The following is a 26,262-nucleotide window of genomic DNA, read 5'->3' as shown; positions in this document are numbered from 1 at the left end:
CTGTTCTTTGAAGGTTTCCTTAGAATAGAGCACCATGTTTAATTTACATTTCCATAGGACGAGTATTATGGGTAGCAGTCTTTCTTCATATAACTATGCCTCGAAGACAAATCTTCACTAAATAGCTTAGCGCTCTCTGCGGCCCTGAAGGGGACACCCATTTTATTAACACAGAAATACGTATATACGGTATCGAACCGTTACTGGGGGATTTTCGAAGCCACACTCACTTACAGTACATGGCTAACAAGCTTCAAATATGGCCACTGAGACAGGGGAGCTGCAGAGGAAACACAGTTGAGTGAAGTCAACTAAAGAAAACAAATGTTGTGAAATGGGTGTGATTTTGAAAATAAACGGCTGAATTTTACATAATACATTGTCTATACTTTCAACATATGCCATTCCTACTTCTTAGAAATATTCAGCCATTTCAAACGTTCTACTTGAAGGGTTCATGCAATACCCAATGATACATAAAATATTCGCCGGTACAAGAAGTGGAATTGATATGTTCGTAGAATCTCTTGGGGAAAGACTTGCTTCAGAGTTAGTTTGTGATGAGATTACATTTAATGCAGATATGAAGCATTGATATGGCTGTACATTTCAACATGATTGTATTGTTTTCTTAAATGAATAGGACTCCGAATAATAAGCGAAACACTTTGAGCCTAGTTTGTATACCCTACACATGCACTGAGCACATCAACAAAAGTCAGAATACACCGGCAAAATTTTTAAAATATATTCTTTTTTGTTTTCTTAGACATATTTGTTTGGTACGCATCATTTCTAGTTTAACATTTAATGATATGATTGGTGATGCACGCACACCTTTCAGTGACACTTGGGAGAAGAAAGTATGGGAAGAAGGAAGACGTTTATGACTAAACAGTTCTGGGACCCAATAAACATCGAAGTCTTCTTGAACTCAGGTTAGTACAGTAACACAGGACTACAGTTGTATATATTTAAATTATGTTTTTATGAATCGATGTTATTTCGATGACTTCATAAATATGTTCAAGATGTACATGATTTCCTTTACGTGTATGTGTGTGTATTCCGAATCGCTTGAACACTTCACTCTTCTTGATGGCTGACTTCTCGAGTATTATGATATGGGATATGAGTTTAAGGCGCAGTAATTCGCGGAATACGGGAACACACACTGACACGGGAAAATAGCGATACACTGCTTACAGAGGCGGATTATGATCTGACACAAATATTGTCCTGGAACCAAAGGGTATATTACAACCAACTGACATAAAGTGGGTTGAAGTTCTTCTTCTTTCCAATGAGCACCTCTTATACACTGTATTTTGGATGCCTGAGTTCTCCTGTGCCAATTCACACAACAAGTCTTCAGCTACACTGCTGAATACAAAACTAAAAGAAGCTCAATGCATGAGAAGGAAACACTGTGTTACCTTTCCACTGTAAGCGACTTACTTCTCACTTCGAAGGGTTTGGGACTCTTGCGATGTACTACTGGGACATGAGGTGGGAAGTGGGGGATGGTGAGGTGAAGTGCTTGAGGTGAACTGGGACTGTGAACCACATCTCTTCAAGGAGGAATAATCACGACCTTCTTCAAGTGGGTTAAGTGCTGAGGAACAAGAACCAACAGTTCCATTGACGAAGGAATTCACTCGCATATTCTCTCTAGGCTTTCGCAATACTGAACCAAATTTCTCTACAACTTTCACAGTCATTGTTTTCAGTGACATCCTTAAAAGACAAATTCGTTATATCTTAGAGGTATCTCATACAGTTCTAGCATAACTATACGTATTTCCCAAATATGATTCCCTGTATTAAGTAGTAATTACAATAATCATACTATACATACTTCACTGTGAACTTACGCTAAATCTGTACAAAAACCACAGGCAATTGAGCCAAGAACCATATTGCTAATGCGATAGCGCTTTTCCCACGTTCCATTTGAGACAGAAAACACGGGCGGGTCTGCGGGGCATTAGTCCAGATGCAGCGGTGGTGGAGCGAGCTTTAGGAGGGGCCGGGGCGAGGACGGGAACTGAAGGTGGTGCCGTCACGAGACGGCCTGCAGCACGAGTGGCAGCAGCAGCAGAAGAGGCAGCGCGAGGGGTATGGGCGTCGGGGCGGCCCTGCTGCTGTCCGGCACCTTCACTTCCACCTCGGCCATCTTGAAAATGGACAGCAGTAGATGAGAGTGAAGTTCGGGGTGATGGGAGTTGATTTTATCACTGATTTCTTGGAGAGGTCCCGCACACTCCTCCTGAAAGTAGAAACATAGAATATTGAAATTATCGTTAAAATTGCACAAGTTATACAAATGAACTATATAGTGTGTGCGAAAAATGCCATTTAGTAATCACAGGCCGTGGTAAAGTAGATCAGAACAACTAAAATGTGGCTAGAAACCAGCCCTCTAACTCGCAGTTTGTATCCCGAGTCAACGTAATGTAGTTTTAAAATCAATTGAAATTCTCAGCGATCGTTCTGCTTAGTCTATCTATTTTCGAGTGACGGAAGTATTTTATTCTTGGAATTGTTCATTTGTTTAATGGATTTTGACGTTTAAGGACCTCTAGATGGATCCGTGGTAGAAATGTACGTCGTCGAAGCGTACAGCGAAATTTTTGACGTGTGCGAGTCCTACGAATGGATAACTTTGATAACTTCACTGGGTCCAAGTCAGTTAATTGCGAGTTTATGCACTCATGCAGTATAATGCATTTAAGGCTCATTTTTCTTCACACAATAGCGCAGGAAAATGAACACAACGAAAATTACTCTGCTGGACTGCATATAAATATGTGGCTGGGAGCTGCGACCAGTTTTAAGGAAAATGACGAGTAGGAAGAGCATTGGGACATAAAAACAAAAACAAACTCCATGGCACTACAGCCCTTGAATGACCTTGGCCTACCAAGCGACCGCTGCTCATCACGAAGGCCTGCAGATTGGGAGGTGTCGTGTGGTCAGCACGACAAATCCTCTCGGCCGTTATTCTTGGTTTTCTAGACCGGGGCCGCTATCTCACCGTCAGTTAGCTTCTCAATTCTAATCACGTAGGCTGAGTGGACCTCTAACCAGCCCTACGGTCCAGGTAAAAATTCCTGACCTGGCGAGGAATCGAACCCGGGGCCTCCGGGTAAGAGGCAGGCATTCTACTCCTACACCACGGGGCCGGCAGCATTGGGACGTACGAGGTTTTGAAAGAGAGCCATCAATATGATCTCACTTGCACACTAAATCAAATATATTTCTTCTTCAGCAGCGTATTTAACACCCTGGAAGGGTCAACGATTGTCGGTCTGTGTAGCACATGTAGACTTGGCCCAGTTTTACGGGCGGATGGCCTTCCTGTCCCCAATCCTACGTGAAGGAATTATTCAACTACTATTTGTGCCTATAATGGCTGACAGTATGGTGTGCTGTGTTTCGAGGGTGATGTGTGCATTAAAACAATCAGAAACACCCAGTCATCGAGCCAGAGGAATTAAACCAAGCGCTGCTAAAATGCCAGCTAGAACTCTCTGATCGAAGCCAACGAGCAGGACAAAATCAAATATATTACTTTATACCATGTACATATCCTTTTCTTAATCCTGCAATGTAACTTCAAGTGCAGAATCGTCATGAACTTTAACAAAACTACTCATTTAGACCATATCGGAAGAAAATATGAATCTCGGCGAAACTATTCCTTTGGGATACGCTTTCATATGGGAAGGGAACTTGACGTTTAGGCTTACCTAGTTCACAAATTATTTATATTTGAACAACGGGGAACCAATAGACATTGATGGATTTTACATAGCCACTGGTGTAATAATATCAATCAATCAATCAATCAATCAATCAATCAATCAATCAATCAATCAATCAATCAATCAATCAATCAATCAATCAATCAATCAATCAATCAATCAATCAATCAATCAATCAATCAATCAATCAATCAATCAATCAATCAATCAATCAATCAATCAATCAATCAATCAATCAATCAATCACCACTGATCTGCATTTAGGGCAGTCGCTCAGGTGACAGATTCTGTATCATTTCATTTGAAAATTCATCGAACTCCTCCCTTAGTAAATTATTCCAATCCCTAACTCCTCACCCTTTAAACAAATATTTGCCCCAATTTGTCCTCTTGAATTCCAGCTTTATGTTCAGATTGTAATCTGTCCTACATGTAAAATCACCACCTAAACGTAATCGTCTACTAATGTCATTCCACGCTATTTCTACTGACAGCTCGGAACATACCGCTTAGTCGAGCAGCTCGTCTCCTTTCTTCCAAGTCCTCCCAGCACAAACTTTTAAACATTTTTCCTAACGCTACTCTTTTGTCGGAAATCGCACAGAACAAATCGAGCTGCTTTTCTTTGGATTTTTTCCCGTTCTCTAATGAAGTAAGCCTGGCGAGGGTCCCATACACTGGAACCATACTCTCTTACCAGAGACTTATATGCTCTCTCCTATACACCCTTACTATAACCATTTTTTTGCCTACTTGTTTAACACCGCACTACCACATCGAACGGTTTCGGTGACGTAAGGATTGGGAAGGAAGCGGTCGTGACCTTAATTAAGGTACAGACCCAGCATTTGCTTGGTGTAAAAGTAGGAAACCACAGAAAACCATATTCAGGGCTGCCGACGGTGGGATTCGAATCCACTATCTCCTGAATGCAAGCTCACAACTGCGCGACTCTAACCGCATGGCCAACTTGCTCCTCGGTACTGTAATCTCTAAATAGTCCGGCCCCGCGGTGTAGGGGGCAACGCGTCCGCCTGTCAACCGGCCGGGTCAAGTTTTTTTATTTTAATGATTAATATCCCGGGCCTGGGGACTGGGTATTTTTGACGTCCTTAATCTTCCTTCGCTCACACACAACATTCCACACTACCTCCATTCCAATTACACGCAGGTTCATACACTATGGTGCTAGTAGGGGCAAAAGATCCACATGGGTCGACGCCCCGAACAAATAGTATTAAAAGAAACCTCTAAATACCCTCATATAATATGAAGAGATCTGTAACCGTTATATATAATCCCGTTTATGTGATTACCCCAATGAGAAAGCTTTCCTACACATAGATACTTACAGTTATCCCCGTGAGGAACTTCACGCCATCAACGCAGTAATTAAAGCCGAGAGGACTTTCCCTCTTCATGAAACTCACAACCTGACCTTTCACCCCGCTTATTGAATTTAAATTCAAAAATATTGTTTGAATCATAGAAAGCAACTAAGTAGAGCACCATCCCCTTCTTGAAATCTGTAGGCAGCGTGCTTGCATAAAATATTGTTATCTTGTTATCTAAGAAAGTTGCCTTCAAGGGGTGTACAACACGCAGGCGAAACCAATTTTGTTCGAGGTATTTTATATTATGCTTAATTTCAAATATATATGGTGAAATATACTGTTATATTTAGATTATGCAATAAATTCAATAAACCCACAAAATCTGAATTTTCAAAAAATTCGGTTCCTAATGATCTCTCTCATCATATGTCGCCATCTGACGTTATGGTATTGGCGTGCAGTTGGATTCTAGTTCCACTTCCGTTTAGTACAGTAGTTGGAAACTGCAGCAAAACAGTAATGGTAAGTTATGCATGCACGTCTGTGTCCGTAAAGCGGTTAGAAAAACGATCAGATAGTCTCAAAATTCGGTTAAGATATTCTGAAAATCTGATGTTAACTGTGTAGTTTCTTGTGAGTATTAGTCAATGGTGTTTTGACTTCAAATGTACCCTTTATTAAAAATAATTTTCCGGAAGCATTGAGCAGATTATTAGAAATACTTGAAAGAATGAAGTATATTTAAATGTAGGGCCATTTTATCTGGAGTCTGTAGAGGTGTGTCTCAATTTAAAGCGCTACTGTTCGAAGAAAATGCAAGATGCCTTATCAACTCAGGATTACTGCACAGATTTACTTTCGAGTAACAACATTTATCTCAGTTCAGTAGGTGTGTACTGCGAGTACTTAGCCATCACGAGACAATATTGTTGCTCCTACGTCAAAACCGCGAATGTGACAATGCTCTTCCCATCCATTATTTTCCTTAATACTGGTCATGTCTCCCAGCAACACAGGGGCTGCCTGGCCGAGGCGGTAAAGGCGTGCTCGGTTCACCCGGAAGGACGTGGGTTCGAATCCCCGTCAGGAAGTAGTAACATTTACGAAACGAGATTTCCACTTTCGGAGGTGCATATGACCCTGAGGTTCACTAAGCCTACACAAAAGATGAGTACCAGGTTAATTCGTGGGGGCAAAGGCGTCCGGGCTTAGAGCCAACCACTCTACTCCATCACGTGCCGAGGTTACGAATGCTGGAAGCCTTTACCTTCCACCCCTCCCAGGGTCTTCATGGCCTGTACGGAGATGACTTTGCTTTGTTTTTTTCTCCCAGCAACATATTGATATGCAGTGCATCAGAACAATTTTCGTTAAGTTCATTTTCCTACGCGCATGTGTAAAGAAAAACGAACCTTAAATACATCGTACTCTAGGATGGATAAATATGTCATGCAAACATACATTCCTACAGTACGTACAGTAAGGTTTATTTTCCTTTACACCTCAGCATAGGAAAATGAACTCCACGAAATTTGCTCTGATGGACTGCATATCCGTATGTGGCTGGGAGGCGTGACCAGTCTTAAAGGAAATAAGGGATAGGAAGAGCATTGGCACATTCGTGGTTTTGACATAGGAGCGACGATATAAGATAATCTAAGATGTCTAATAGAAAACTAAGATAAGATTAAAGTTTAGTTTAGTTTAGTTTAGTTTAGTTTAGTTTAGTTTAGTTTAGTTTAGTCATCATCATCATCATCATCATCATCATCTGTTTACCCTCCAGGTTCGGTTTTTCCCTCGGACTCAGCGAGGGATACCACCTCTACCGCCTCAAGGGCAGTGTCCTGCAGCTTCAGACGCTTGGTCGGGGGATACAACTGGGGAGAATGATCAGTACCTCGCCCAGGCAGCCTCGCCTGCTATGCTGAACAGGGGGCTTGCGGGGGATGGGGAAGATTGGAAGAGGGAAGGAAGCGGCTATGGCCTGAAGTTAGGTACCATCCCGGCATTTGCCTGGAGGAGAAGTGGGAAACCACGGAAAACCACTTCCAGGATGGCTGAGGTGGGAATCGAACCCACCTCTACTCAGTTGACCTCCCGAGGCTGAGTGGACCCCGTTCCAGCCCTCGTACAACTTTTCAAATTTCGTGGCAGAGCAGGGAATCGAACCCGGACCTCCGGGAGTGGCAGCTAATCACGCTAACCGTTTAGTTTAGTAATGTTTTATTTTACCTGGCAAGATTAAGTACAAAGTTGGTACTGCCAAGCCAGTTTTCATTACCTATACTAAAATTATACGTACAATATGAATAATTCAGACTTACTAATCGGAAATGGGTGAACAGAATAGATGAATGAATACCGAAACTGTTTAAAAATCAGTTCTAGCCAAGATTACAATATTTCGTCATTATACTTAAATCCCTTGTGAATATTTTATGAACACTCAAATTGCTTAGTGGTACCATTTATGGCATGCATTATTTAAAATGAATGAAAACACACAAACAAAAACACACACACACACACACACACCGGGTGGAACAGCTGCCCCCATTTTTTCACAAACAAATGCAACCAGCCAGGAATTAAATGTCTCTTAGTCCTATCTTGCACAACATTTTACAGTAATTTTATGTGCAGGTAGTCCTATATAGACTTCTCCGCACAATGCAAAACGGTATAAGAGGCAGTTCTGTGGTGTAGTGGTTAGCGTGATTAGCTGCCACCCCCGGAGGTCCGGGTTCGATTCCCGGCTCTGCCACGAAATTTGAAAAGTGGTACGAGGGCTGGAACGGGGTCCACTCAGCCTCGGGAGGTCAACTGAGTAGAGGTGGGTTCGATTCCCACCTCAGCCATCCTGGAAGTGGTTTTCCGTGGTTTCCCACTTCTCCTCCAGGCGAATGCCGGGATGGTACCTAACTTAAGGCCACGGCCGCTTCCTTCCCTCTTCCTTGCCTATCCCTTCCAATCTCCCCATCCCTCCACAAGGCCCCTGTTCAGCATAGCAGGTAAGGCCGCTTGGGCGAGGTACTGGTCATACTCCCCAGTTGTATCCCCCGACCAAGAGTCTGAAACTCCAGGACACTGCCCTAGCAGCGGTAGAGGTGGGATCCCTCGCTACGTCCGAGGGAAAAACCGAACCTGGAGGGTAAACAGATGATGATGATGATGATGATAAGAGGCAGTAAGTGAGGTCCATCTCAAAAACACTGTACTATTTTATGTAGAACGGAGTCCAATACTCCAAACATTTTTCTTCTTCCTCTTCTTAATTTCACCCTCCAGGGTCGATTTTTCCCTCGGACTCAGGGAGGAATTCCACCTCTACCGCCTCAAGGGCAGTGTCCTGGAGCGTCAGACATTGGGTCGGGGGATACAACTGGGGAGGATGACCAGTACCTCGCCCAGGTGGCCTTACCAGCTATGCTCAACAGGGGCCTTGTGGTGGTATGGGAACATTGTAAGGGATAGACAAGGAAGAGGGAAGGAAGCGGCCGTGGCCTTAAGTTAGGTACCATCCCAGCATTTGCCTGGAGGAGAAGTGGGGAAACCACGGAAAACCACTTCCAGGATGGTTGAAGAGGGAATCGAACCCCTCTACTCAGTTGACCTCCCGAAGCTGAGTGGACCCCATTCCAACCCTCATGCCACTTTTCAAATTTCGTGGCAGAGCCGGGAATTGAACCCGGGCCTCTGGGGGTGGCAGGTGATAGGTTAGGACCGATTACAGACATGTCAATTCTCCGCCATTTTGTATAGTCTCATCACATCGAAATTGATAGAAACGCGTTTTTCACAGTATTTTATAATCTATGGCACGCAAATGCTGTACAGCAGATGTGATAGCTTACGCCATGCAATTGCTGCCGTTACAGCGTTCAATAATGTCATAAAACTGGACTATAAGGCTGTAACACATCAGTAACTTTACGAAGCGAGAACTTTCGCTCTCCTCGTGAATACAGAGTTGTAAGTGTTAGTCGGTCGCGCTGGGAGTAGCTGCGCGGGCTTACGCATGGTAGATGTACGTGGTTAAGCTACAGGGAGCTGTGAGGGTTCGAAACCTTACTGAGTCATGTCTTACTTTACATTTTCATTTTGTACTCTTCAAGTCATCCTTTACGAAGACTTGACTTTTCTAAAGTCTCAGATATTCCTCTAAAACCAAACCTCACGGCACTTAACGCTCTTGAAAGGGCTCTGGCCCGCCCAGCGACCGCTACTCAGTCCGAAGGCCTGCAGATTGATAGGGGCCGTGTGGTCAGCACGACGCATCCTCTCGGCCGTTAGTCTGGGCTTTGGAGACCGGGGCCGCCATCTCACCGTCAGATAGCTCCTCAATTCTAATCACGTAGCCTGAGTGGACCTCGAACCAGCCCTCAGGTCGAGAGAAAAGTCCCTGACCTGGCCGGGAATCGAACCCGGAGCCTCAGGGGGAGACACAGGCACGCTTCCCCTACACCACGGGGCCGGCCGATATTATTCAAAGGAAGTTATAATAAACAGACATAATAATTATCACCACGTAAGCACCGACTACAGACAAATTCATTGTGAATATCACCTGAAATATAATGCAGGACTTATTTAACCATAATAGGTACCGTACGCGCACCTTTTAGTGATACATGCACATGCACACCCTAGTGCTGAATCGGTCGACCTCAGTTATCTTCGAGATTCGTATTGGCAACCTTTGAAACACAAACTATGAATCGCTTATGCATCGCTGTGCGACATCTGGCGTACACTTTACGTACTAGTACTGTTGTTGTTTACACAACAAAGCCAAACTATAGAATTCATGCTAGGAACACGATTCGCATCGAAAAATGTTGTATAATGTTAAATAATGTATGTGTGACACTGTTGTTCTCGTAAGATAATAAATGTTTAGAAAATCCATATCGATCGATCATATTATCGATTCAATTCAGATTTCATTTCCATTCAGTTGGCAGTATAACCGGAACTGGGAGACCTCCCTCCTTAATCCTCACCCCCGTACAAAGTAATATCGCTAAAAGGTGCGCGGACTATACGTACGTCCGCCTCTGTGGTGTAGTGGTTAGTGTGATTGGCTGCCACACCCGGAGGCCCAGGTTCAATTCCCAGCTCTGCCACGAAATTTGAAAAGTTGTACGAGGGCTGGAACGGGGTCCACTCAGCCTCGGGAGGTCAACTGAGTAGAGGTGGGTTCGATTCCCACCTCAGCCATCCTGGAAGTGGTTTTCCGTGGTTTCCCACTTCTCCTCCAGGCAAATGCCGGGATGGTACCTAACTTAAGGCCACGGCCGCTTCCTTCCCTCTTCCTTGCCTGTCCCATCCAATCGCCCCATCACTCCACAAGGCTCCTGTTCAGCATAGCAGGTGAGGCCGCCTGGGCGAGGTACTGGTCATTCTCCCCAGTTGTATCCCCCGACCCAAAGTCTGAAACACCAGGACACTGCCCTTGAGGCGATAGAGGTGGGATCCCTCGCTTAGTCCGAGGGAAAAACCGACCCTGGAGGATAAACAGATTAAGAAGAAGAAGAAGGTGCGCAGACTATACGTACGTCCGCCTCTGTGGTGTAGTGGTTAGTGTGATTGGCTGCCACACCCGGAGGCCCGGGTTCAATTCCCAGCTCTGCCACGAAATTTGAAAAGTTGTACGAGGGCTGGAACGGGGTCCACTCAGCCTCGGGAGGTCAACTGAGTAGAGGTGGGTTCGATTCCCACCTCAGCCATCCTGGAAGTGGTTTTCCGTGGTTTCCCACTTCTCCTCCAGGCAAATGCCGGGATGGTACCTAACTTAAGGCCACGGCCGCTTCCTTCCCTCTTCCTTGCCTGTCCCATCCAATCGCCCCATCCCTCCACAAGGCTCCTGTTCAACATAGCAGGTGAGGCCGCCTGGGCGAGGTATGGTCATTCTCCCCAGTTGTATCCCCCGACCCAAAGTCTGAAACTCCAGGACAATGCCCTTGAGGCGATAGAAGTGGGTTCCCTCGCTTAGTCCGAGGGAAAAACCGACCCTGGAGGATAAACTGATTAAGAAGAAGAAGAAGAAGAAGAAGGTGCGCGGACTATACGTACGTCCGCCTCTGTGGTGTAGTGGTTAGTGTGATTGGCTGCCACATCCGGAGGCTCGGGTTCAATTCCCAGCTCTGCCACGAAATTTGAAAAGTTGTACGAGGGCTGGAACGGGGTCCACTCAGCCTCGGGAGGTCAACTGAGTAGAAGTGTGTTCGATTCCCACCTCAGTCATCCTGGAAGTAGTTTTCCATGGTTTCCCACTTCTCCAGGCAAATGCCGGGATGGTACCTAGCATAAGGCCATGGCCGCTTCCTTCCCTCTTCCTTGTCTATCCCTTCCATTCTGCCCTTCCCACACAAGGCCCCTGTTCAGCATAGCAGGTGAGGCCGCTTGGGCGAGGTACTGGTCATTCTCCGCAGTTTTATCCCCGACCCAATGTCTCACGCTCCAGGACACTGCCCTTATGGCGGTAGAGGTGGGATCTCTCGCTGAGTCCGAGGGAAAAACCAACCCTGGGGGATAAACAGATTAAGAAGAAGAGTAGGTACGTACTCTGTTCGTAGGGAATGCTTGTAACTATCTGGACTTAAAGAGACATGATTCTTTAGCACGTTGTGGTGTTTGCAGCAAGGTAAACCTGTCTGCACATTCGAGTTCAGAACTTGTAACATACAATATCACTTTCGAAGCCATAGCGTAAATTATTCCATTAGTGCAGGGATACGAGACCTATCCTCCGTCGCCTGGAGTGGCTACATGGTACTAATCGCAGCCAGTATGCGAGTTTGTGATGGATTCAGAGTTCGAATCTAGCTACGAGCTTTTCATTTTTATTTTTATACTCTTAATACATTCGTAGTTAATGTTTAACTTATTAAGGTTTAACTTCCTTAAGTCTCAAAAATCACTTTTCACCTTTAGAAAGAAAGCACACATCAGAAACGAATAAATGGATGAGATTTTTATATGACAAACGGCTACAACGAATGAAGCGCACTGCACTTATTGTCAGCATTATGACGAACCCATTCAACCAAAATACTGTGCACGGTCGACTCGAAGAACGACTGGACTTCATACGAAGGGCACATGAAACATCACATAGTCATCTTTACAGAAAAGTGCAGGCAGGCTCCACCACATACGCTGCAGCAAGCAAGAATGACTCACCTCTACCGTACTTAGGTATGCATTAACGAATGAGGTGGTCATTTTGAAGATTTCCTTCATTAATGGAATGGCCATACACAAGCCCATTGCATCTCTGTCGGTAATAGCTTATTATACTTCAAATAGCTCTTTTAAGAGCTACTTAGAAACGAACATAACAGAGTACCTGCAACATGAGAACTGATCATGATTTAGATTTGTCTTCAAAAACGCGACTCATACGAACATTCAACAACGAAATAAAGAAGTCGTACATCGGACTCGAACCTCCGACTAATCAGTACCACTTTTCTCTTTTAACGGCTATCACAAGTTGTCGTTTGACAGTGTTTTATCAACACTACTTGTAGTCAGTCATTCAGCCACCATATTCTCTGTTCATGAGCTTTATGTGATACAGAATTTTCACGATTCTTTACAATCATTCGGTATTTTATCATTAATGATGATTTCGTTGACACGTATAAACGAATTATAGAAAACGTAGTATGACCAGACTTCGCTGTGAGTAGCCAAAGTCAATGTTTATCGGGTTGCATAAGACTGAGTGAATAGGGGCAGCTGTACCATTCGGTATATTCATTGAACTATGACCAATATAAGTGTTAGCGAATTTAACCCAGAAATAATACGGCATACACACACATAATTCTGCACCTGAGAGCTAACCAAACGTAAGTCACATTTTATTCAGTTTATGACCATTATATATATAAATTATATTAGTGAATTTGTTCTGTGATCAATATTACACAAAATATATCAAGAACATTGATGAACATTTATTGCTTAAGTCACAATGCAGCAAAAATGCTCTCCAACTGAATGTTCCTCTCTTCTGTAAAATGACCAAAATGTGACTTACTTTGGTTTAGCTCTCATGTACAGAATGTACAGATCTGCTGACAGTGGTGTTCGAACCGACTATCTCCCAAATGCAAGCTGACTGCTACGTGATCCAAATATCGTTGGCTTATTAAGAAAAACTTGTATCTTCCAATGCTCTTCCTAGCCATTATTTTCCTCAAGACTGGTCACGCCACCATCAGAACAATTTTCGTTCGGTCCAATTTCCTATGTTGATGTGTAAAGGAAAATTAACCTTGCTGTACCGCACTAAAGGAATATGTATGTGTGGGGACGTATTTACGCATTTCTACAGTATAATGCATTTAAGGTTCACTTTCCTTTACACCTTCGCATAGGAAAATGAACACAACGAAAATTTTTCTTATCGACTACGTATCAATACGTGGCTGGGAGGCATGACCAGTCTTAAGGGAAATAATGGACAGGAAGAGCATTGGGAGTTACAAATTTTTCTTAGTAAGTCAACAATATTATTATTATTATTATTATTATTATTATTATTATTATTATTATTATTATTATTATTATTATCATCTGTTTATCCTCCAGGTTCGGCTTTTCCCTCGGACTCAGCGAGGGATCCCACCTCTACCGCCTCGAGGGCAGTGTCCTGGAGCTTCAGACTCTTGGTCGGGGGATACAACTGGGGAGTATGACCAGTACCTCGCCCAGGCGACCTCACCTGCTATGGTGAACAGGGGCCTTGTAGGGGGATGGGAAGATTGGAAGGGATAGACAAGGAAGAGGGAAGGAAACGGCCGTGGCCTTAAGTTAGGTACCATTCCGGCATTCGCCTGGAGGTGAAGTGGGAAACCACGGAAAACCACTTCGAGGATGGATGAGGTGGGAATCGAACCCACCTCTACTCAGTTGACCTCCCGAGGCTGAGTGGACCCCGTTCCAGCCCTCGTACCACTTTTCAAATTTCGTGGCAGAGCCGGGAATCGAACCCGGACCTCCGGGGGTGGCAGCTAATCACGCTAACCACTACACCACAGAGGCGGACCTTATTATTATTATTATTATTATTATTATTATTATTATTATTATTATTATTATTATTATTATTAAAGAAGAGAGAAACTAAACACATGTTCATATCTGTACCTGAGAGCTAATCCAACGTAAGTCACATTTTAGTCATTTTACACCAGAGAGGAAAAACATCAGTTGTAGAGCATTTTTGCTGCATTGTGACTTAGGCAATGAATGTTCATCATTGTTCTTGATATATTTTGTGTAGTTTTGATTACTGAACAAATTTACTAATATAATTTACAGTTGAAATTGTTAAGTATTATTTTATTGCCATACAAATAAAATGACAGTGGACTTACGTTTATATGGCTCAAGTTTCATAAAATGTGACTTACGTTGGTTTTTCTTTCAAGTAGAGAATTATAACTTAACTCGGTAATTTTTATAAATTAAAAATCCTTGAGCTGATTTTTGTTCTTTAATTCATTTGTTCATTTATATAAGATTGCATTGTTCATTTTCAAGGTGGGTTTAGAAATATATTTCATGCTTTAAGAGCCACTTTCATAAAAACGTGTTTTTGATATTTTTAGGGTATTATACAAAACTGCTTTAGTAATAAAACTCAAATAAAAGAGCAATTTTGGGGAATATACAAGGTGGTCGGAAACAACGTGAACCTGATATATGAGCGCTAGAGTGTTGGTCATAATGATAAATAATTGGATTTATATATATCTGGCGCCGTTGTCATCTTATCAGCTGCTGAAGTTAGCCAATCAGGTCGCTTCGCGGGTGACTTCAGATGGGCTTTGCGAGGCGATGTTGCTAAATCTGCACGTGGTTTATGATGGGCTTGAGGACTCCTATAGAAGAAATAAACCTCTTCAGGGGAGGGACTTGAACATGGACCTCCCTGCTGATAGGCTCGGCCCATAGCAAGCCCGCTACGGTGGCATTAGCTGAAACCCACGGTGTGTCAGCGTTTGATGCTTATTTCTCGGTATGGATTTCAAGCCCGACCAAGCCACGTGCAGATATAGTAACACCGCCTCGTGAAGCCCATTTGAATTCGGCCGCGAAGCGATCTGATTGGCTAACTTCAGCAGCTGATAAAATCACAAGGGTGCCAGATATCGACGTAATTTTTTCAAATTACTTGTCAGTATGACCAATGGTCTAACGCTCATATAGGCCTAGTCGGTTCGCGTTGTTTTCAACCACTCTGTATATTATGCTGTTAATGAGCCTACGACATAGTCTGTGAAATCGAAACATCACGGCAAAATTTGAGAGTAAAGCCCGTACACGCACGCACATTAATGGTGTCCCGACATAAACATTCAACACTGCCCCACTCCAGTACTGAAAAGGAGGGGAGAGAGTAAAGGGATAGTGTTGAAGGCCACTCCAGTACTGAAAAGGAGGGGAGAGAGTAAAGGGATAGTGTTGCAGGCCACTCCAGTACTGAAAAGGAGGGGAAGGGAGTGAATAGGTAGTGCTGAATACACAGTCTGTGTATTCCGGCGTTATACTGTAACATTGTAATAAGATGGCTCCTATCCTATCACAGGTGAATCGAGGCCGTATTATTGGCATGTGGGAGGCTCACATGGACCCCCAAGCAATATACAGTTTGGAGATGGATAGAAATATGGCAAGAACGAGGTGAAGAAGGATTGGTAGACCCGATATAACGCAGCTACAAAATATTCCTAACTAGTATAAAATATTTTCGGTTAAAAACCTCTTTTACCTCCTAATACTGTAATTATCAGAGTAGGTTACTTTTTATTTTTTAATGTTAAAATGCTATTTGTTCGGGCCGTCGACCTATAGAGTTCTTTTGCCCCTACATGCACAATATATGAACCTGCATGTAATTGGAATTGCGGAAGTGTTGAGTGTTCAATGTGAAAAACTTTAAGGACGACACAAACACGCAGTCCCCAGGCCGGGAATCGAACCCGGGGCGGCCGGACGCGTTGCCCCGTACACCGCGAGTAGGTAACCTAATGCTGTACTTCAATACATCCGCCACTGTGCCCATTTCGATCACAACGAAGTCTTGTAGCAGGCTGTCTGCATGCAGCAATGCGTTAACCGAGAAGGTGAGTCATTGTACCTTCGACACTACCCCTTCACTCCCTTCCCCCATGTTTTGTACTGGATTGGCCTTCCACACTGCCCTTCTTTTCAGTACTGGAGTGGGGCAGTGTTGATTGTTTATGTCGGGACACCATTAATGTGCACGTCTGTACCAGTTGGTAAATTTCCATTAATTTTTTAATTTAAATTGCTTACTCCTTCATCTCCAACAGTAAAATTACCATTCCAGTGTCAAAGTCATCCTTGTTACAACTAGGAGCATGACCACTGGTTTACTGATGAAATAGTTCTTACCTTTTCCCTAACTAAAAGATCCGGCGATGACTGGTAAGTCGATCCTCGATTCGAGGACGAAGCCTTATCTTTTTGTAGTCTTGCTACTAGTATAAGGTTCTCCTTCGTCACGTTGTACAGGGACAGGCTACAAGAAGACTGAAAAAGAAAGAAACATACTTGAAGTTGACTGCTATTGCCTAAACTCTTCTATGTATTTATTACAGGTTACAGAGGAACATTAATTTTAGGGGTAATACATACACAACCAGAAAACTACACATACATATCCCTTCTTCTCCACATTAATATTACGACAAACACTTCAAAATACGCTTCTCAGTACTAGATGAACGGCTGAATCATACTGACATGTCCGATCAGCCCTACCATTCTATACCCTCATTTAAAAGGGAATAATGTTCATGTAGAATTATTTGTAACAGGAAACGTTCACCGGGCAAGTTGGCCGTGCGGTTAGGGGCGCGCAGCTGTCAGCTTGCACCCGGGAGATAGTGGGTTCGAACCCCACTGTCGGCAGCCTTGAAGATGGTTTTCCGTGGTTTCCGATTTTCACACCAGCCAAATGCTGGGGTGGTATCTCAATTAAGGGCACTGCTGCTTCCTTCCAATCCTAGCCCTTTCCTGTCCCATCGTCGCCATAAGACCTATCTGTGTCGGTGCGACGTAAAGCAACTTGTAAAAAAACAGAGAACGTTCTTTCTTTCGCTGTTTATTTCTTTACAAACAAAACTGACCGGGTCACCTAAGATTAAATTAACGATATATTTTGATGTAGATTGTTAGATATTTTAGAATAACTTAGCAATGTTGCTCACAGGGATTTCTAAGTTTTCTGTTAACTCTACCAGTGATGTTATTGCCTTTCTAAGATTTTTTGTTGAATTTCAGAATCATGCTCTTGTTTTTTCTCTTTCTCCGAGTCAAATCCTTCAAATTATTTACCCTTATTCCATCGGTGTCCTCTCAGACAAGATAGTTAGGGCTATTGCTGAACAGTCATCCATAGAAGACTTCCATGCCCATCTGTTAGCTAACTTTATTCCGGCTAGGGCTAGGTCATCACTAATTCAGAAGTACTATTACCGTGTACAACGTCTGGATGAAAACCTTGCCGACTTCATCCAAGACATCAAATTCTATACTAGGGTATTTGCCCTTCATTTTCCCGAAGATCAAATCGTTCAAGCCATTGTGGAAGTAATTTCACCGTCGTACAGGTCCTACTTGTGTTTTGCGTCGCGTCCGCAAACCTTCGCCGAGTTGGAAGCTATGGCTGTCTCCGCGGAAGGTGTTAGGTACGCCGACACCTTACGTGTCGCGAAAGAACCCCCTCCATCCTCTAGTAATTTTCGGCCTCCACCTCGCCGACCCGTCACTCCCCGTAAATGTTACGCTTGCGGGTCGCCTGACCATCTCCGGAACAAGTGTCCTTTAATTAATTCTAGTAGGACAAATAATGGAGCAGGATCATCCCAAGGCTGCTTTAAATGCGGCGCCTTTTCTCATATTGCCAAGAATTGCCCGAACTCAAATAGCACCCCCTCCTCCTCAACTTCTGGTGCAACTTCCACCAACGCCAATAATAAAAAGTGACTAGTGGCATCGGCTGAGTCCGTGACTTCCTCTTCACAAGGCTCAGCCCCGGTTAAACCTGACGAAAATTCAGGCAAAAATCAGGACTGTTCTACATTCCCATTTGAATGTCCCAGAGAATGTCTTAGAATTGCGGCGGATTAACCCGCACTTGTTCCCTTTCTCAAAATTGAATTGAATAATGAACCTGTAACAGCTCTATTAGATTCTGGCAGTGTTTGTTCTATTATTTCGGCTGAATGGTACTCCAAATTGAAAACTGTTTGTAAACTTCCTGATTTTTGTTCGACTTCGGTTCAATATGTTTCGGCGAACTCATCCCCATTAGAAATTTTAGGTTTTCTGTATGTCAAAATTAGAATTGCTAAATTTACATGGAAGGTTAAATTGTTGGTGGCTAAACACTTGTCTTGTCCCATTATTTTGGGAGCGGATTTCATGTCTTTTACTGGTCTAGTGATCGACATTCAGAGCAAGTCGTGCACGTTCAAATTTGCTGCTAATTGTAAAATTCCCTTATTAAAAAGTAGTTCTGTGTCGTGTTCATCTGTTTCGCCTACCCAGGATGAGATGTTGTTAGACCTTAGACATCTACCTGAGGAGCAGGCAGAGAGTATTCGTAAGTTGTGTCAGTCGTTTCCGGATGTTTTCTCCGAGACTCTTGGTGTTACTGACCTTATCGAATACAAGATTGAGGTTACGGATTCGATTCCAGTCCGTTTTCCGCCTTATAGGCTGTCTCCACCTAAAATGAAAGCTTTGAAGGAAATCATTGATCAGATGTTGAAGGATGGTATTATTCGGCCCTCTAAGTCGGCGTATTCTTCGCCTATTTTTCTAGTCCCGAAACCCCAAGGTAGCTTCAGGCCTGTGATTGATTATAGGGCTCTCAATCGGAAGGTGGTGTTACAATCTGTGCCCCTTCCCGACCTTCATTCTTGTTTTTCATGGTTTCGTAAAGCTGGGTTCTTCACCATCTTAGATCTTAATCGGGCTTACAATCAGATACCACTAGCAGAGGAATCTAAACACCTGACAGCTTTCGCCGCAGATTGGAACTTGTACGAATACAACCGCGTGCCCTTCGTGATCCCCACGGGAGCAGCCTTGCTTACGAGACTGCTAGATAGGGTCTTCTCCGACATCAAATTTGAGTATTTATACCATTATCTTGATGATGTCGTCGTATTTTCTGAGACCTTTGAAGAACATCTAGATCATCTGAAGGAGGTCCTGAGTCGCCTTCGTAAGGCAGGGTTAACGGTGAAGTTGTCCAAGGTTGCCTTCGCTAAGCCTTCCATGTCATTTCTAGGGTATATTGTGTCGCCCGATGGTGTCGCTGTAGATCATTATAGAACACAGGCCATCCGTGATTTCAAAACTCCCAAGGACATCAAAGGAATTGCTAGGTTCATTGGTATGGTGATTTTTTTCAGGAAATTTATTCCAAATTTCGCCAATAGAGCGGCGCCCTTGAACTTACTTCGTAGGGAAGGCGTCAAGTTTGAGTGGGGACCTTCTCAACAAGCCGTTTTTGAAGATCTCAAATTAGCTCTGAGTAATGCCCCTGTTCTGGCCATGCCTGATTTCTCGAAGAAATTCATCGTCCAAACCGACGCGTCGTCGTCGGCGGTGGCAGCAGTCCTTCTTCAAGAGACTGAACTAGGGAGGCGACCCATCGCCTATGCATCTAGGACATTATCGGCCCAAGAATCCAAGTATTCCATCTATGAACTTGAGGGGTTGGTTGTCTTGTTTGCTCTAGAAAGGTTCCACCTCTATCTGGAACATGTCAAGTTCTACTTGGAGACGGATAACCAAGCCTTAAGTTGGGTCTTGGCTAGGCCGAGTCGTACTGGTCGTATAGCTCGTTGGGCCATCAGAATTTCTGCCTTCCAATTTGATGTTAGGCATATAAGGGGAACTGAAAATGTTGTGGCTGATGGACTGAGCCGTATGTTTTCTAATGATGTAGAGCCCCTTGAACAGGAAGACTGTTCTTCACTTCCCGATTCCATATCTGCTGGCGTAAATTCCATACTAACTGATGCTCCCATGCTCTTTAGGGATATTGAAAAATATCAACGTGAAGATCCGACGCTGGCCCCTATCATGGAAACCCTTTCTTCGGGGGAACATGTAGTCCCTTACGTATTGAGGAATGGTGTTTTATGTTGCCCGTCGGGGCATGATAAGAAGATGAAAGTTGTGGTTTCAGCTGTTCTCGTATCTATGATCTTCAAGTATTACCATGAGACTCCACTAGGGGGGCATTTAGGCATCTTCAAAACCCGTGAAAAGATCAGTGAAATGTTCATCTGGAAGGGTATGGACGGTGAAATTCGTGAATTGGTAAAAGCTTGTAAATCTTGTTGGCTGAGTAAACCCACCGTGTCCACTAAGCAAGGGCTCTTGTCTTCTCATCAAGCGTCGCGCCCCATGGAACGACTCTATATCGACTACGTCGGACCCTTTCCCCAGTCAAAGGGGAATGCCAATAAATTCATCCTTGTGTGTGTAGATGGCTTCACTAGATTCTCATGGTTATTTCCGACTAAGCTGGCTACCGCTCAGTCCTCCATTTCTTGTTTAAATTCTATCTTTGCTTCTTTTGGTCCGTGTCAATATATTGTTTCTGATAACGCTAAAGCTTTCACCTCCAATCTCTTTCGTAAATTCTGTTTTGATTTGTCCATCTTTCATGTGACTACCTCTGCTTACTATCCTCAACCATCTCTAGCTGAACGGGTCAATCGTAATCTGAGGTCGGCTCTTATTGCCTATCGTCACGATGATCATTCTAGGTGGGACACGTCCCTGCATTGGTTAGCTTTTGCTTTGAATTCGGCGGTTCATGGATCCCATAAATTTACTCCAGCTTCTTGATGTTCAAGTTTGTTCCCAACACGCCACTCTCTAACCTTTGGTCTCTTGGTGATATTCTACCCGAAACAATAGATCCTGATAATATTAAAGATCTTTGGAAGAAGGCCAAGGTCAATCTTAAAATTTCTCATGAAAAGGTTAGGGAAAAATATGATCGTGGACGGAGGCCCACCAACTTAAAGATAGGAGACCAAGTTATGGTCAAGAATTTTGTTCCCGCGGGCAAGCGTGCTCCCAGATTTCATGGGCCGTGCACTCTATTGGATTTTTTAACGCCGGTGACATTGTTAGTGAGCAATCCAGCCACCGAGAGAATATTTAGGTTTCACCTGCCCCAGGTGAAACCTGTGTAAATTACTTGCTCCTTGGATCTTTAACATCTTGTAAGAACCCCAAAAGGTTATATTTTTCTCTAAATCCTAGGCCTTCTGCCCCTTATAGTTTTACATTTCGTTTTCTTGTTATTTGCTCTGTATACATTTTGTGAAACCATCCCTGAAGTTACTCTGCTGTCCCCTCCGTATGGCCATTACCAAGCTCCCGTCTCCTGCTAAACCACACCAGTGGCATTAAAATAAAAGTAATGAAATAAAAGTTTCCACGCCGCTGGCCCCTCAGCCTCAACTCCAAGTTAGTATCCTAACACATTATTTTTCAACAAAATTCTGCCGTCGAGATCTTAATGTTTCAGTGCCCCCGCAGCCGTGCGGCGCCGTACCGCCACTGAGGTGGGGTACGGGCCCACTCCACTCCAGTGAGGTCAACCAGTGTACGGCGAGCCGGAGTCCTCCTTCCGGCCAAGTGTGTGAATATGTAGCAGGGGGCGGGACGCGCCTCTTTCTCCAAGCGGCAGTTCTTCAACAAGGTAATGGCCTGTTAACATCTTTATTTCTTGCTAGCGCAGCAGTTTAACTCTCGGGGAGGGTTCGAATCCTTTAATATGTAACCCTTCTCTTTAAAATGTAAATTCCTTTTCTGTCTATGTAAAATCTAGAAATATCTTTTACTGTAAAGCGGAGATAGAGAGTGCTTCACCCTCTCGAGCTCCCCTTCATTTTTGAAATTAAGGTTACCACGTTTCCGAGACCGTTTCTTCTCTTCTTTAATGTATTAAAGTTTTCTTGTTATTTGCTCTGTATACATTTTGTGTTCAGGGATTAGCCCCTGTATTATCGGCCTAGCGCCACATAGGTTTTTAAACAAAAAAACTTTAGTGTAGGAGTGCAAGTAATCGCCTCCATTCAATTTTGTATTTTGGGCCATTTATTTAACTCGTTTTGTTTTCCTTCCTGTGAAGGCCCAGTAGATTGGGTACGTGGTACACCTGTACCATTATATTTGTGCCTTGAGGGCAATTTGGAGTGAAGTTTGTTGTGGCCTTTGATAGGCTTGTAAAATTGAGAGCGGGTCTGCTCTTTCCTAAACTTGATCTCTGCGTGCCTCTAGGAGGCTTAACATTGTAATTAGGAGCAAGTGCTCCTTGGCATGATGGGATTTTCTGCCCCTTTGTTCTATTTTGTACCCTGGGTAAAGTTGGGCTAATAGCTCAAGATTTGTGATTGTGGGGCTCGAAGCCCAGACCTTGTAATTATCCCCTAACACTTGTAATTTCTTTGTATTAGATTTTGGCTTGTTGTTGACTTGTTAAGTTTTCAAATTCTATGTTACCATTGTTAAGTTTCTAAAATATAACCTTTGTTAAAGTTTTAAATTAACTTTAATTTTGTAGTTGAGACCTATTCCAGCCCGCACCTTCTTTCACCTCTAACTACCACGGATATCTCCGTAACAAATACTATGAATGGAGTTCTGACTGCATTTTGAAAATATAAAATTAGATGTAGATCAGTTGGACAAGTGGAGTCATGCTATTTACGCTCATTAAGTATTTACATGGTCTATTTATATGATTTCGTACGTAAACATAAAGAACAAAACAGACATCCATTCGCAGGCTTACACGGTCTGTGTCATTAATATGCAGAACTACTTCCGGTACGAATCGCGTCAACTTCTTTAACAGTATTTGCAGAGTCAAATATTTCTCCCATTTTACAGTAGATGGGCTATTATTAGGAATGGTGACTTTAGTTATATGAAATCAGAAATTTAAGATTCCGATTTCTACATTTAGTATTTTTTGGGGTTTATACATTTATATTTTAGCGTTTTATAGCACCTCGAAGAAAAACATAGAATTGGAGTTAAATCTGATGAACAGGTATTGTCCTTCGATAATATTAATGTGAAATTCAAATCACATTTGTATACAGATATCGGTGAAATAAAGACTTATAACGTATAACAACAATATACATTCATTTTTAACTGATATAGGCTAAAGCATAATAGATAAAATGAATTTATATTGATAATAAACCAGAGCAATAAAATGAACTTCAGAATATGTTCATGAATCACTGACACTATTGAAGGAAATCATAGACCATACTTTATTCTATCATTCGTGTTCTCCTCTCGCATGCAATTAAATTGTATTTACCGAAATATCTTTTAGCCTCTACAACCTTTTAGGACCCCAAATACATTGCAGGGATTGTTGGGCGAACTCCAGATACCTGAGTTTAGCAGCCAGTAGTAGCCTACTTACAGGCAGTCAGTTTAAATTTCAGGAAGAGGAATAATTCAAAATATGTAAAGTTTTATTTGTGAAAATTTTTCTTTCATAATTACATTTTAGTATAAATTTCATACTTTGAGTAAATTTCGCATTTTATCACGGTTTTAAAACACATTAAAAGGTGGGTTACAGACCGTAAAAATGAAACTACGGATGTACAAGCCTTTAGAATCATTTCCCGAAATGTCACTATCACGAAAACTTACAACCTCTTGGTATTATGAATGACAAGTCTATCCATACCGAATATTGAAAGAAAGAGAAGAAAGAGAATGGAATAGTTAATCTGTAAACTGTGATCTTGACAGTTAAAAATTAACCTCTTTTCCAAACTTGCTATTTTCTTTAGTGATTGTAACCGAAGAACTAAAATTACTACAATTCTTCTTTTCCCTTTATGACACTCGGATATTTACTCTTCGTGAAATATTTATTGAATACCATACGAGGACATAAGATGCAAAAGCCGCTAAGTCCACATTGACAAAATTTTTCAGAAATTGCGGAAAACGTGCCTCTGCTTTACAATTTGTTCTTATTGTGTGTGTATTGGACAAGAGATACGTAAGGGGTTTGGGAATAATATGAGCAAAGAAAAATAAACATATACCTACTATTTTTGCTGTAAATGTGGATTTTATTTTGGACTTGGAAGGTTTTGGTTGTAACATGATAGTAATCATCAATTCAAAATTCTGTCATGTAGATGAATGAGACGCTAAGTGTCTGCAATAAAGTATTTCGCGTTAACAATGAAATATTTCAATAATAAAAGGTTTTCTTACAAGTGTAAATTCAAGAATAATGTTTTAATTGAATTAGTTATGGTTCACCAAAGAGATCTTGACAATCGAAAAACATTCACATCGTTTTAAACTCTCAGATTAGGCACACATTCACTCCCGTTCCCTTCACAGGCAGGCTTATCTTCCACTAATTCAGGTAGATTTTCATTGGGACCATCGATGAGGTACTTGTAGAATTTGAGGCTCTCCATTTCTTGCTATTCCATTCCATTGCTTTTTCAGTAGGTTGTCTATGTCTATGAGCTCTTCTTTTTTCACTTTGACACCATTTGGAAGAATGTGGTTTCCCAATATCTTTCCCTTCTTGAGAATACTTTTCGGGATATATAGATAAATGCAGTAATGTGCCTGACCCTGAACTGTAACTCCACTGCTTGTTTTTCTCAGTATTATTCTCTGGATCTGACATGGAATTATTTTAACAGAACAATCGTCCATGTTATTAATATATTTCTTGGTAACTTAAAAAAATGTATGATATCTTACGACCTGATAAACCTCTGTGAAATGAAACCTATGAACTATGTCACGTGTGATGGATGAGCAGTTTCATTGGCTCCTGTGGACTTGGCTGTTCTTGCTTGCCATGACCTGAAGGACTTGGCGGTTATTGCTTGAAACCGCAAATTTCAACATGCATTTATAACATAAAATGGCAGGTTTTGCTTATGAGTAATAAAATATAAAAAAAGAACTCCCCATTGTGCACATAATGGCGTATAACAGCTTCAAAATGTCAGAAATTGGACTTGGCGGATTTAGCATATTATGCCCTCATACGTGCTCTACAAGTATAGTATTATAAATACGAAAAAATCTGATTTCTAAAATCTGTTTATTAATCATATAAGGTATCGCACATTGTTTGCGTTGAGCACTCAGCTCGAAGCCTGATTGAATTCTCAAGATTTCCGCCGTCAGCTGTCACAGGCTAAGCGTCATTGAGTAGTTTTACAAGAAAAATGAGGAGTGAGGTAGTTACCCGTTACTTTCCTCACAGCCGTTTATATATATATCAGTCTGCCAAGCCCATTGAAATGCACACAGCAACCGACCTTACGAGAAACATTTTCAAACGATTCGTAACAAACTCTGGTTGCATAAGGTAGGTTATTGCCCACACTTGTCATTTTCGTACTGTCAAAGCTAAGGATGAGAGTGAGACAGGTCATTGGAAGTAATAAATTTATTCTAGACTATACCAGGAAGTTGCTGCGTCTCCCCAGCAAGGGCACCTTAAATTATAAGAATAAATGTTTACCTTGTTGTTGAGCTCATTCCGCATGAACTCTTCGAGTGAGCCCACGGCGTCCCGCACTGTTAGGTTGCTGTGCGGCTTGAGCAACGCTTCATCTGTCTCGCTGTACCCCAAGAATAGGAACACGCCTTGGGGCAGGTTGTACGTATCTGAAAGAAGGACATGATTCAAATGAAGACAATGTGTACATAATAAGGATACATATATTTTATAATCAACACTAGATACACGAAGTCACAGTCACCATCCCAGTGTACTTTCAGCGTGCGTAGCCAGTGTAGCTGCGTGTTTGGAGAGTGATCAAGTCCTGTGTGTCAAGTACCATCCAGGTGACCGTGTTCCTAGCGACGAAACGTGCAACCAACGATCCATCTGGTGTACTGTAAATCGTTCAGCTAGTGACAGAGCATACAGGGCCTCTCACATAAATCCAGACCGAACGCACGGTGTTTGTACTTGGGGCTAGTTCTTGACCTACCGAGCTCGATAGCTGCTGTCGCTTAAGTGCGGCCAGTATCCAGTATTCGAGAGATAG

The 26,262-nt window shown here is 42.6% G+C and overlaps 1 protein-coding gene across 1 annotated transcript in view; it reads right to left on the bottom strand.

Annotated features, from left to right (window-relative positions):
• Positions 1-2,020: 2,020 nt before the first annotated feature.
• Gfrl (Glial cell line-derived neurotrophic family receptor-like) overlaps positions 2,021-26,262 on the bottom strand; it is an 846,523-nt gene continuing 822,281 nt past the window's right edge. Inside the window, exons 13-15 of the mRNA XM_068226097.1 lie at positions 25,731-25,876; positions 16,541-16,678; positions 2,021-2,269 (exon numbers count right to left, since the gene is read on the bottom strand). Of these exons, the coding sequence (XP_068082198.1) occupies positions 2,063-2,269; positions 16,541-16,678; positions 25,731-25,876 (491 nt within the window). The 3' untranslated portion in view covers positions 2,021-2,062. The remainder of the gene's footprint in view (positions 2,270-16,540; positions 16,679-25,730; positions 25,877-26,262) is intronic.

Source organism: Anabrus simplex, chromosome 2 (assembly GCF_040414725.1).
Source record: "Anabrus simplex isolate iqAnaSimp1 chromosome 2, ASM4041472v1, whole genome shotgun sequence".
Classification (NCBI taxonomy): domain Eukaryota; kingdom Metazoa; phylum Arthropoda; class Insecta; order Orthoptera; family Tettigoniidae; genus Anabrus; species Anabrus simplex.
The sequence above is the reverse complement of the archived record's forward strand: the minus strand, read 5'-3'. Positions and strand labels throughout refer to the sequence as shown.